This window comes from Pelodiscus sinensis, chromosome 1 (assembly GCF_049634645.1).
Source record: "Pelodiscus sinensis isolate JC-2024 chromosome 1, ASM4963464v1, whole genome shotgun sequence".
NCBI classification, from domain to species: domain Eukaryota; kingdom Metazoa; phylum Chordata; order Testudines; family Trionychidae; genus Pelodiscus; species Pelodiscus sinensis.
The window spans coordinates 28,754,927-28,768,912 of record NC_134711.1 but is presented as its reverse complement, the minus strand read 5'-3'; the positions used below and the strand labels follow the sequence as shown (position 1 = coordinate 28,768,912).

Below are 13,986 nucleotides of genomic sequence, written 5' to 3'. Positions count from 1 at the left end.
AGAAGAGACTTAAGTTTATAAGTACACAAAAAAGTTGTTATAAGAACCAGGGATACAAAATTATTAGCCTTAACCTTTGAGGCTAGGATAAGAAGCTTAAATTGCAGTTAGGGAAGGTGTAATGGACTGGAGGAGTGCTGACCAGCACCTGGTGACTAAGGGGTTAAGCTCAGGTAGCTATCAATGGTGATGGCCAGGGGCCCGGGAGAACCAATGAAATAGAGGGTTGAAATTTGAATTTGATATAGATTCCCTGCCTGCTTTCTTTGTGTGGGAGAGATAAACCATGAGTTGACAGACACAGAATGATTTAAAACCCAGGCAGGACTGCCATGTCTTCAAGGAATTCAGGGCATGGGAAAGGACTGAACAAAGAGAAAATTAGAAGTAAGTAAAACGGAAAAGTGAATCCAGTCATGTTCAGGGTAATTCTCTTTATTTTGTGGTTTGGTTTGAACTGCTTGTGTGAATCTATGCCTCCCATCCCCATTTATTACCATCTAAGCATTGTGCCAAGACTTTTCTTTTTGTTTTAATTTGTTGCTCTGTAACATCTAACAACCAAGCATGCTTTCTCAAGTATGTCTTTTGTAATAAAAATCACTTTTTTTTTTTAAGGTGGTGATTTGATTCTTGTGTCCTGGAAAGTCTGTCTGTGTTTATCTGCTTGCTTCCAACTGAGGGGTCAGCTACCAGAGACAGCAGCTTGTTTTTCTCTTTTTTTTTCAAGCTCTTTTGGGGCAAGAGAGGTTGGGATAGCCCTGCGGGTGATTTCAAGTGCTCACCCCTGATTTTTAGGGATTAAAAAGCACTTAATGGTGGCAGTGATTCCCCAAAATCTGTGTAATATGATTCTGGGGTGTAGTTTTTTGTAACCAGTACCTGTAGAGACAAGGTTTTTAAGCTGTCTTGCAGGCCTTCACCTTCTGCGCTCAGAGTGCCAGAATGGGGAACAGTCCTGCCAGCAGGTTAGATTGGATAGGAAAAAATTTCTGTCAGGATGGTTAAGCACTGGAATAAATTACCAAAACAGGTTGTGGAATCTCAATAATTGGAGATTTTTAAGGGCAAGTTAGATAAGTACTTGTTAGGGATGGTCTAGATCAGTGGTCCCCAACCATTTGGGGTTGCCGGGCGCCAGGGGGCGTGGCTGTTCGCCCGCCTGGCGCCCGGGGGGGGCGGCCCCCCCCCCATAGCTGCATTCGGGGGCCGGCACTCTCCCCTCAAGCGCCGCACGCCCAGGGCCGGCGCTCTCTCCCCCCCCCTTCCCCAAGCGCCGCGCGCCCGGGACCGGCGCTCTCTCTCCGCCCCCTTCCCCAAGCGCCGCGCGCCCGGGGCCGGCGCGCTCTCCACCCCCCCCCTTCCCCAAGCGCTGCGTGCCCGGCGCTCTCTCCCCTCCCCCCTCTTCCCCAAGCGCCGCGCGCCCGGGGCCGGCACTAGCGCTTTCTCCCCTACCCCTCTTCCTCCTCCCCTCCCAAGCGCCGCACGGCTGGGGCCGGCGATCTCCGTGTGCCACACGCCCGGGGTTGGCTCCGGCACCGCGCATGCGCCACGTGCCCGGGGCCAGGCCAGCCCTGAGCACTTGGCGGGCGCAGAGAAATGCCCCCGCGGGCGCCATGGCGCCCGCGGGCACCGTGTTGGGGACCACGGGTCTAGATAATACTTAGTCCTGAGTGCACAGGACTTAACTAAGTGTCCTCTTAAGGTCCTTTCCAGTCCTATGATTCTAAAAACAACCCATGACCCACTGATGAACACTTTTCACAAAGCAATCACTCCATATCTGGTCTTCGAAGCCTTGTCCTGAAAGGAAATCTGCACATCACCTTCAAAAACAAACTGGGAGCTTAAATTCATAATTCTGCTGGACACTAGAAAACATGGTTTAGCAGGGATAAAAGTTTTATGACTCACTATAACAATTTAACACCTCTACTGCCTCTAATGCAGTGATCCCCCACTTTTTTATACCATGGACCGGCAAACTCATTAAAAAACTGCCAGTGGACTGGAATGGAAATATTTGCATATTCATCACAGTATAAAAGGCATATCAAAGGAGGGGGGACATGATAGTTAATAAGAATTTGAAAAACAATGCACACAAACATTTTAAAAAAAACTAATAAAATAGTTGCTACTACCTGTGAAAAAATTTTCTCTAGTCCAAATCTTTTGCCTCAATTGCAAAATTAAAGGACGGTACCTTAAGTACTTTAAGAATTAAAAAGGCAGTACTTAATGGGTCTAACACATTCTGCACATTCATATTTTCCTATGCACTTAATGTACCCTGGCTGGGAGCAGCTGGAGGCCAGGGGGAGGTTCACACCATGCTATAAGGGAGGAAAATGGGGTTACAGTGGCAGCTGCTCACTACGTGCTGCTGGGGCAGCCACTCTCCACACAGTGCTTGGCCCCAGCCAAGTACCACAGCCGCCCACCACACGGGATGCATAGCAGCCACCAGAATTGCAACCAGGACCACAGTGAGGCTGCCCCAGTAGGGACAGCCTCACTGCAGCCCCAGCTCCAGCTGCAGCACACCTGGCTGCCAGTTGCAGCACTCACTCTGTCGCTGCATGGGGAAATGGGCAGGAAGTGAGTTTGCGTGTGCACAGGCACACACCTTATGGGGAACCCCAGCAGGAGAGGCTAATTAAAAACTAGGAGAATGGCCTGGCAACGTGCCGCAGCCTGGAAGGCAGGGGTTCGCACAGGGGTGGTTAGGAACCACTGCTCTAATGTCCTCTGACTGAAGGAGTCTTAATAGACTATTTCATTTTAAGTGATCTCTTACAGCACATATGAACATTTATAAAGATTGCAGATAATACCGAGCTGGAAGGGGTTGCAAACGCTTTAGAGAATAGGATTATAGTTCAAAATGATCTGGATAAACTGGAGAAATGATCTGAAGTAAATAGAATGAAATTCAATGTGTAAAAAATTCCCTTTTGCTTAAGAATTTGTCCGACTTTTTATTTAATGTGGACACTATGGTTACTTTACCTAGACATGAGGAAGAACTTTGTGAAGCTCAAAAGTTTGTCCCTTCCACCAACAGAAGTTGATCCAATAAAAATGGATTACACCATCTGCTTTACATCTTTTTTCTCTCCAATGTTATTCAGTATCATTGATGCATTGCTGGTTGAGGGAAAAGCTTTAAGAAGCATTTGTCAGTGGCATTGAAGTGAACGTAATTTTACTTTAAGACCTCAACTATTATAATGACATTGCCTTGATGGCTCAGTATGGTGAATCACTACAGATGATGGCTGATTTGGTCAGGCAAGAAGCAGCAAAAACTGGTTATATTAACAACTCAGATAAAATTAAGTCCTCAATCATTACCTTTCAAGCTGCCCTCAAACCTGGATTACAATCAGCTAAGAATTAACTTGTATGATGGGAGATGCAACAAGTGACAATTGTCAACTACCTGGAAACCATCAAAGGCAAGGCTTGTGGAGATCTGAAAGATGTATATGGTTGTATAGCAGTAGCTGACACCATGATCTGGGTCCCTCAGCAGCTTTTGTGGAGACTGTAATATCCATCTTATCAGAAAGCTGAAGATTTAATCAGTTATACAATCTTTATGTCATAGCAATAAAATGTGGGTGCTTAGGAAGGCTGAAAAGCAAACTGATGTTTTTTATTCTGATTGTTTTCATCAGCTATTTCACTGTAAGTGGCAGGAGAAAATTAGCAACAGGATATTCATGGCTGAGCTTAGCAGTCACCTCCATCAGCACTGATTTGGTTTTGAAGGCTCTCTTAACTGGACGATCAACAAATTACAAAGTACGTTTACCACATAATGTTGCTACATGGTCAGTGGGCACGTGGTCACTAAAAGCTTTCGTAGCATAAGATCATAAATGACAAACAAATTGGCCTCCTTGATTTGATAGTGATTAACATAATATTTGCAGGCCAGCAAAATGTTCACTTGTTTATCATACTCCTTCCTCCCAATCCATTGTCTGTCTTGTCTATTTAGATTGTAAGCTTTTTGGGGCAGAAACCGTCTCTTAACTCTGTGTTTGTATAGTATAATAACGGAGCTCTGATACAGTTGAGGTCACTAAGCATTTAGTGACAAATAATACACAATGGTTGCAAATCTATTTTGTGTAGAACAAATATAGACATAGGTGTGTAGTACTAAAGAAAAATTGTTCTGAAGCTGGACATAGGATTTAATTTTACAAAAAACTGCTTTCGCACTCACCATTTGATGCTGTGAAATCAATAGCCACTGTGAAATTGATTTGAGTTCTGTCAAATAAGCAAATAGGAATCTTGTTAATAATACCATAGATAGTTGGAAAATATGCAAAAGAGATAATATAACCTTTAATGGATCAATACATGTTATAATGCATTAACTCTATGGTCAAAAGGTAAGACTTCAAAATTCAGGTTAAATCATTATGCATTCTATCATTTATTCCATGTTATTGATTAAGCATGAATTCATGAGGTTACTAGTCTTCCAAACATAATTTTCTCTTATCTGTAAATTGCATTTGTGTAAGAGTCTCCCTTTCCATATGTGGAAGCATTATACAGTTGGGTGGGTTTTCAGTGGTCCCACCTCAGAGAGACCTATCCACCTCACGAAAGCTTTAGTTCAAAATACTTTACCAATTAATTGGATAGCAATAACTTCACATCCTATACGCTGTATATGATACGCCTGGCTTTCATTTATTTTTGTCCCACTCCCCCATACCATCATCTTTTCCCTTCCCCATGCCTTCAAAACCAGGCAAACTAGTTAAAACATGGTATTTTGGGAAAGAATCAACACACCTTTTTGTTAAGGGTAATTATACATAACCAATTATTTGAGAATGTCAATAAGCATGTGAACAAAGGGAGAGCTGGTGAATATGCTATACCTGGACTTTCATAACACCTTTGACAAAGTCTAAGGCCAAAGGCTTCTATACAATGTAAGCTCTCATGGGATACGTGGGAAGGTCCTCTCAGGGATCAGTAATAGTTGAAAGCTGGGTAATGAAAAGTAACAATAAATGGTTAGCTTTGGTCAGTGAAGTAGGGTAGTGTGGTACCCAATGATATGTATGGGACCAATAAATAATCTGGAAAAAGGGATAAAAGTGTAAGGAGGCAAAGTTGGAAGATGATATAAAAATACTCATGATACTTAAATCCAAAGCTGATGGCAGAGAATTAAATTTCACAAAACAGGGTGATGGGACAACAAAATGGCAGATGAAATTCAGTGCTGATCTGAAATGCACATTACAAAATATAAGAATGGCAATAATAGGTCACACCAAAGGTCCATGTAGTCCAGTAGAAGGAGTTACTCTCACCTTGTGCAGTAACCGTGGTTCTTCGAGATGCGTGTCCCCGTGGGTGCTCCCCTCTGGGTGCTGGTGCGTCCTCGCACCGGCGACAGGAGACTTTTCTAGCAGTTTCCACTGCACCACGCATGTGCCGTGGCGCCCCCTTGTGCGGTTGGTGTCTGTTAGGCACGCGCGTGACATGGCCCCTCCGTTCCGTCTCTATTCGTGCTGTTAGAGGATGGGGCTCCAAAGCAGGGGAAGGAGGGAGGGTAGTGGAACACCCACGAGGGGGACACATCTCGAAGAACCACATTACTGCACAAGGTAACTCCTTCTCCTTCGAGTAGCATCCCCATGGGTGCTCCACTCTGGGTGACTACACAGCAGTTGTCGGCCCATGGAGGTGGGTTTGGAGCCCTGTATTTGTTACTGTGGACAGTACTGCTCGTCCCACCACCATGAATGATGCAATGGAAGAAGAAAGAACATAGTGCTGTGCAAATGTATGGTCTGATGATCATGTGGCAGCATTACAAATGTCCTGGAGAGGGACGTTGCTGAGGAAGGCAGTAGTGGAAGACATTGCCCTGGTGGAATGTGCTCTGATGGTTCCAGATAAGTTTTTATCATGGAATGTATAGCATGTATGGATACATGAGGAGATTCACTTCGAGATTCTCTGTGATGAGACTGCTTTTCCTTTGGATTGTTCTGCATAGAACAGAAACAGTCTAGGGGATGTTTGCCAGGCCCTGGTGTGATCAATGTAAAATGCAAGCGCTCTGCAAACGTCGAGAGTGTGCCACGCAGTGTGCAAAGCATCAGCATGCGGTTTAGGAAAAAAGGCAGGTAAGTGTATGGGTTCGTTGATGTGGAAGGTACTTTGGGGGAAAATTTCGGGTGGGGTAGAAGTGTAACTTTGTCCTTGGTAAACATGGTGTACGGGGGCTCAGCCATCGGTGCAGCGAGTTTGCTCACTCTCCTGCTGGAGGTTATTGCAACCAGAAAGGACACTTTCATCGAAAGATGGGACCAGGAGCCAGTCACTAGTGGCTCAAAACAAGGCCCGATTGTTTAAGGTGTAACAGATAGTCATCTCTCCTCTTATGGAAGCTGTTCCATATCCCTAATCATTTTTGTTGCGCGTTTCTGAACCTTTCCAATTCCAAAGTATCTTTTTTTTATATATGAGGGCACACAGAACTCAAGATTTAAACAAAAGCCCAACTATACATACAAAATGATGGGAAATAAGTAAAGTGTACCCACTCAAGAAAGACTTTAGAGTCATCATGGCTAATTCTCTGAAAAAATCTGTTCAGTGAACAGCAGCACTCAAAAATCGAAACAGATGGCTAGTAGCCATTAGAAAAGATACCTAACAAGTCTGAAAATATTATAATACCCCCATATAAATCTATGCATACCTGCTTCTGGAATATTGCATGTAGTTCTGGTTGCCTCATCTCTCAAAGATATCAGAATTTTAAAAAAGTACAGAGAAGGGTGCCAAAAAATGTTTATATGCCAGGTACAACTTAATATGAGGAACACTAAAAAGATGGACTATTCAGCTTAAAAAAAAAAAAGATGACTGAGAAGGGATGTGATAGGTCTACAAGAAGAAAATGAATGAGAAATTGTTATTTAATCCTTCACATAATGTGAGAACTAAGAATCACCCAATAAAACTAATGGAACGCTGCTTCAAAGCAGAAAAAAGGAAGTATGCCATCACACAACGTAGTGTCAACCTGTGGAATTTGTTGCCAGAAGATGTTGTGAAGGCCAAAAATATAACTGTGTTTGAAAAAGAATTAGATAAGTTCATAAAGGACAGTTCTGTCAAAGGCCATTAATCAAGATGGTGAGGAACAGACCCCATGGTCTAGGTGTCTCTAAATCTCTGCCAGAAGATGAGACTGGACAACAGAGGATGAAATACTTGATAATTATACTGTTCTATAAATTCCCTCTCAGGTTTCTGACATAAGCCACTCTTAGATGACAGGATATTGGGTTAGATGGACCAATGGTCTGACTCAGTGTGGCCATTTTTACATTCTCAATGTCTGGGACAGAGGACACTTTCTTGAGTCCAATGCATTAGGTTTCTGTTAGTGTTACTTTAGCAGCCATCTCATGTTAGAGATGGATGGCCAGAGAAAACATTACCAAGGACCAAGATAATTATAAACACTGAAAATGCTGTTCTCCAAGCTCCACATGCCTGCATTGTGACTTTACATCGCTTCCTATACTCAGATGTTTCACATCTTTATAGTAGATAGCTGAAAACACATGCCCCCAAAGTGATCTCAGGCAGCATCAGAAAAAGAAGCTGCAAACCCCTCAAAAAACAGTTAAACAGCGCAGCAATAGCCACTGGGAGAAAAGTGTAAGGAGACTTTAGGAAAAACAATACCAGAAAAAAAAACCAAACTATGGACAATCCTAATAATTAGCCATATTAAATTTGCTTAAGTATTCCTTGAACAGAAAATGATATGGAAGCTTCTCCTCAATATTCACTTGCACAGCATGATGGAGTCAGTGAAGGAAAGGCTTTCAAAGATAAAAATGAAGTTGTAAACATGCATAACCCTAGTATGAAGGATTATAATGGAGAAGTATGAGCTCCACTGTAGTTAGGGTTCACCAAAAATTTTTCTGTAGCAAGTAAATACAATAAACCATGAATCACATGGCCATAACTGAAACAGTCTCAGAAAACCAACTTCAGAAACTATTTGTTGTGGAAATACCAGAGATTAGCATTTTATAAACAAAGAGAGATGACTAGTTTATTCATTTGCATAACATTACTCACAATGCTTGTATCTGTGCCCTGGAAACAAACTAAAAGTTATGGACATACTTTACAGTGCACTGAGCTTATTTTTCTGCAATTCTTTATATTAAATACTTTTACATAGAATCGAAGAAGGTTTTATTTGAAACTTTAATTTCAATCCAATTTTATTGTTATAGTGAAAGCTTTGTTATCCGGCACTCATTGGAAATGGGGGTTACTGGTTAACTGAATGAGAAGGTAACAAAGCTTATTGCTCTGCCCCTACCCCACATGGGCAGATCCAGCTCCTAGCAACTCAAAGCAGGACAAGATGGAAGGAGGTGCCTGCTGATGATGTCAGATGGCAGTACTGGCTGTCAGAAGCCCTGCAAGACCCAGTTGGACAAATTAAATTTGTGACTGAACTCCTTGAGGGAGAATTGTATGTCTTCTGCTCTGTTTTACTTGATTCTGCCATATATTTAAGAATATAAGAACAGCCATATTAGGATCAGACCAAAGGTCCATCTATCCTGTCTTCTGACAATGGACAATGCCAGATGCCTTAGAGGGAATGATATTATAGCAGTCTCAGATGACGACCCAGCACATGTTCATTTTAAGAATGCATTCATAGCAGATTTGACAAAACTCAAAGAAGGTACTAATGAGAGATTTCTAACGAAAGTGACAACACTCAGTCAAGGTTTAAGAAGTGACATACAAATTCTAAGAAGGACAAAGTGTGGAGCATGCTCTCAGAAGTCTTAAGAGAGCAACACATAGTGATAATTACAGAACCTGAAACACCAAAAAGGAAAATCAACCTGTCAGGTGGTATCTGACTCATGATGAAAATGAACATGCATCACTCCACACTGCTTTGGATAATTATCAATAAGAACTAATCATTTACCATCGCCTAGGTCTGGAATACCTAAAAAATTGCCTAAGACTTCCAGGTGAGGCCCATGATTAACAAATCTACTCTTTAGGCATAGGGGAACATGTGCATGTCTGAGATAGACCTTCCTGAGGGCCAGCTTGAGGCTGTGGAATAAACTACCATACAAACTACTGACCATTACTAACCTTACCACCTTCTGTTCCAAGTGGAAGACACAGTTATTCAGCATTGACTTCTCAAACACAAACAAACCATTTAACAAAACAGAACCCTACCAAAAGAAAACATAAAAGAAATACCTAACTACATAAGAAAGTTATCAGTAAGTTTATGAAAAATGAAAAAAGTACAGGCAGTCCCCGACTTACGCGGATCCGACTTATGTCAGATCCGCAGTTACGAATGCAGCTTTTCTCGCCCCGGAGGACACGGACTGCGGGACCTTGCGGTCCCGCCGCCCGTGTACTCCGGGGCGAGAAAAGCTGCTCCATGTCTCCCTGGTCTGCAGACTAGGAAGATGTGGAGCAAAGCCGGGGAGGGTCTCGGGCAGCCGGGCAGCCCAGGCACGCCTGGGCTGTCCTGCCGCCGGGTTCCCCCAAGGCTTTGCAAAGCCACGGTGGGGCTGGGGCTGCGGGGCAGCCCAGGCGCGCCTGGGGTATTCTGCCGCTGGCTTCCCCCGAGGTTTTGCAAAGCCTCGGAGGAAGCCTGTGACCAGGGAGATGGGGAGCAAAGCCGCGGAGCACGCGCGCAGGGGGACAGCTCAAGCGCGCCCGGGTTGTCCCGTTGCGGGCGTGCTCCAAGGCTTTGATCCCCGTCTCCCTGATCTGACCAGCAGACCAGGGAGATGGGGAGCAAAGCCTCGGAGCACGCCAGCAGTGGGACAGCGCAGCGCGCCTGGACTGTCCCGCTGCCCACATGCTCTGCGGCTTTGCTCCGCATCTCCCAGGTCAGCAGACCAGGGAGACGGAGCAAAACCGTGGAGGACTTGGGAGTCCCCACCCCCGTCTCCCTGGTCTGCTGGGGGGCGTGGGGGTGCAGCTAGTGCCCCCCCCCAGCAGACCAGGCTTTTCTTGCCTACCCCTGGGGTAGAGCAGCTGGGGGCTGCCGGGTTGGTCCCGCAGCGCTTCTCCGGACCAACCCGGCAGCACCCCAGCTGCTCTGCCCCAGGAGTCCTGATTCAGTCGCTGCTGGTCAGTTTCAGCAGCAGCTGAATCAGGATGCCTGAGGCATAGCAGCTGGGGTGCTGCTGGGTTGCTCCAGTAGCGCCGAGGAGCCGCGCTACTGGAGCAACCCAGCAGCACCCCAGCTGCTCTGCCCCAGGCGTCCCCAAGTCAGCCGCTGATCAGTTTCAGCAGCAGCTGACTTGGGGACGCCTGGGTTTCTTAAGTTAAATCTGTATGTAAGTCAGAACTGGCGTCCAGATTCAGCCGCGGTTGAAACTGATCAGTTTCAGCAGTGGCTGATGCCAGTTCCGACTTACATACAGATTCAACTTAAGAACAAACCTACAGTCCCTATCTTGTACTTAACCCGGGGACTGCCTGTAATGCAATTCTCATGGATATTTAGGGCTATCACATAGCAAGACAGCAAAACAGTTATTTGTGAATCAAAACAAAAAATAGGAAAAGAAAAGCATGCAGGGATCACTTACCCGCCTTTAATATAGTCAAGGAATGAAACTTCTGTTTCAATTAGGAAGGAAAGCAATGTTACCTGAAAGCAAGTAAAATGGAATCAGGCACGAATGGTCATTTCCGCAAATCAAGTATAAATAGAAAATTCATGTACGATATTTTCGAGGCTCATATTTATGGTATAATTTCCTACAATTTTAGGAAATAAGACAAAATTCATAAATCTCTTTTGGAAGGCCTGGGACAAACCTGGGAGTCTAAAAAACTTTTTAAATTATTATGGCATTATTCTAGACTAAATTAAGGGCACAGGGACGTGAGAGAAAAATTCAATGAAACATTGCTGCATGTGGGGTAGAAAACAAGTGTGGTGAGGCTCATTTTATACTATAGAGTAATGGCAGATGCTAAGACTAGCTGATCCATTATGTGAGTGATTCAACTTTATTTGAAATGCTACATTAAAATTATCTAAATGTGTGTCTTGTCACTTCAGTTCAGTATGGACCTGTGGGTAATGATGGATGTAAAGAATGAAAAATGGTAAACTAAAAATAAATAGAAGATGACACATTTTATTTGTCAATGTCTAACATTACAAGGTGTATGTTTGATCTCTCACTGGCTTTCACCACCCAGAAAGAATATGGGTCGAAAGAGTGAGTTGTGGTATGAATCATAGAAGATTAGGGTTTAAGACCTCAGAAGGTCATCTAGTTCAACCTCCCTCCCTCCCCCACTCAAAGCAGGACCAATCCCAACTAAAGCATTCCAACCAGGACTTTGTAAGCCTGGCCTTAAAAATCTCTAAGGATGGAGATTCCACCACCTCTCTAGTTAACCCATTCCAGTGCTCCATCACCATACTAGTGAAATATCTTTTCCTAATATCCAGTCTCCCAGCACTGCAACTTAAGACCACTGCTCCTTGTTCCGTCATCTTCCAACATGCTGCAAAAAAGCAATGAGTACTTTAGCTTTATTCCACATCATCGTCACTAGGGGTATGTCTACACTACAAAGTTAGTTCGAACTAACGGACGTTAGTTCAAACTAACTTTAATAGGCGCTACACTAGCGCTCCGCTAGTTCAAATTTAATTCGAACTAGCGGAGCGCTTAGTTCGAACTAGGAAAACCTCATTTTACGAGGATTAAGCCTAGTTCGAACTAGCTAGTTCGAACTAAGGTCTGTGTAGACCCTTAATTCGAACTAGTGGGAGGCTAAGGCTTCCCAGGTTTCACTGGTGGCCACTCTGGCCAACACCAGGGAAACTCTATGCCCCCCTCCCGGCCCCGGACTCCTTAAAGGGGCACGGGCTGGCTACGGTGCCCGTGCCAGGTGCAAGCCTGCCAGCACCCAGCCAGCAGACCCTGCACCTGGCACGGATCGAGCCACCCACCCGATGCCCCCCAGCCCTTCCCCTCTTCCCGGGACCAGGCTGGCGGCTCCCGGGAGCTTGCCCGGGACCGCAAGAGGCTGGCACCCGCCTGGGCTAGTGCGGACATCGTGGACCTTGTCCACGATCTCCGCACTAAGCACAGGAAGGTGGCCGGCTTGGGCAGGAGAGCTGCCAGCCTGGCCACCCAGGAGCAGGTGTGCATGAAAATCAAGGGGGTCCACTGAGACCCCCGATCCTGAGCCCTGACCTTACAATGGCCATCCTGGGTCAGACCAAAGGTCCATCTAGCCCAGTAGCCTGTCTGCCGACAGCGGCCAACCCTAAAGACCCTGGAGGGGATGGACCGGAGACAGTGACCAAGCCATTTGTCTCGTGCCATCCCTCTCCAGCCTTCCACAAACTTTGGGCAGGGACACCACTCCTACCCCCTGGCTACTACCACTCTATGGACCCAACCTCCATCACTTGATCTCACTTCCCTTTAAACTCTGTTCTAGTTCTAGCCTTCACAGCCTCCTGCAGCAAGGAGTTCCACAGGTTGACTCTTTGCTTTGTGAAGAACAACTTTCTGTTACTAGTTTGAAGCCTGCTACCCATTCCTTTCCTTTGGTGTCCTCTAGTCCTTCTTTATGGGAACTAATGAAGAACTTTTCTGTATGCACCCTCTCCACCCAACTCCTGCTTTTAGAGACCTCTATCCTGTCCCCCCTCGTCTCCTCTTTTCTAAGCTGAAAAGTCCCAGTCTCTTTAGCCTCTCTTCATATGGGACCTGTTCCCAACCCCTGATCATTTTAGTTGCCCTCCCCTCTCCCAGCCTCTCTCTTCCCCTCTCCCACCTCCTTTTCCCCGTCTCCCCCAGTTTTGTTCAATAAAGACAGATTCCATTTTTGAACACAATTGTTCTTTATTTTGTACATCAAGAAGAGGGGCTAGGGAAGGGTAAGTGGAAGGAGGTGAGGGAGGAATGGGGCACGAGCCCCTGATGGGGAGGACTGGGCTGGCTCTGCGGACTTCTGGGGGTGGAAGCTCTCCTGCAGCCCCCCCAATTGCCCCCTCTCCCCAGATGGCAGCCTGCGGCAAGTGCAGCCGGGCTGATGGCCGCGTGGTGTGTTGTGCCCAGTGTGGGCACTCCGGGCACTCCAAGCCAGGACTGGTTTTCAAGCGGGGCACCCCTGAGAACTGTCTGTCCGGGGTGGGGGTCGGGTCCCTTTAAGCACAGCCCTCGGCTAGCCTGAGACAGCATCTCCACGCTCTAAGTCCTCCTCTGATGCCCTGCCGGCACTGCTTCCGGCCATCCTTAAGCCCTGTTCAGGGTCCACTTAATGTGGACATGCTAGTTTGAATTAGCAAAACGCTAATTCGAACTAGTTTTTAGTTCTAGACGCGTTAGTTTGAATTAGCTTAGTTCGAATTAGCGCTGTAGTGTAGACATACCCTAGGTTGTTTTCCCCATTCCCAAAGAATCCACATTTTCTCTGATCTTCTTCTTGCAGAAAACATACCCATAGAAACCCTTCTTGTTATCCTTCATATCCTTTACTAGCTATAACTTCGGGAAGGCCAAAGTGCAACTGATTAAAAGATAACGCTTGAGCATATAATCCTCCTTAGTCATTTGTCCAAGTATCCACTTCTTATAAGCTTCTTGTTTGTGTTTAAGCTCACTGAAGATTTCTCTTTTAAGCCAAGCTGGTTGCCTGCCATATTTGCTATTCTTTCTGCACATTGGAACAGTTTGTTCCCATGTCCTCAATAAGGCTTCTTAAAACTACAGCCTGCTCTCCGGAACCCTTTTCCCCCCTTATATTTATCTCCCAGGGGATCTTGCCCATTCATTTCCTGAGGGAGTGAAAATCTGCTTTTCTGACATCCGGGATTCATATACTGCTGCTCTCCTTTCTTCCCTTTGTCAAGATCCT

The 13,986-nt window shown here is 45.4% G+C and overlaps 1 protein-coding gene across 11 annotated transcripts in view; it reads right to left on the bottom strand.

Moving 5' to 3' along the window:
• The window catches only part of CPNE8 (copine 8), a 215,527-nt gene that overhangs the window by 49,180 nt on the left and 152,361 nt on the right, over window positions 1-13,986 (bottom strand). For 8 of the 11 annotated variants that reach the window (XR_012903542.1, XM_006120408.4, XM_014572184.3 and 5 more), the window contains 2 exons: window positions 10,683-10,744; window positions 4,241-4,287 (listed from right to left, as the gene is read on the bottom strand). Coding sequence is in view for 5 of the 11 variants with exons in the window: in XM_006120408.4 (XP_006120470.1) it covers window positions 4,241-4,287; window positions 10,683-10,744 (109 nt within the window). In the remaining 6 variants the exon portion in view is untranslated. Of the gene's footprint in view, window positions 1-4,240; window positions 4,288-9,213; window positions 9,415-10,682; window positions 10,745-13,986 lie in introns of those variants that run through there. The other 3 variants (XR_012903543.1, XR_012903535.1, XM_075927585.1) reach the window with 2 other exon arrangements.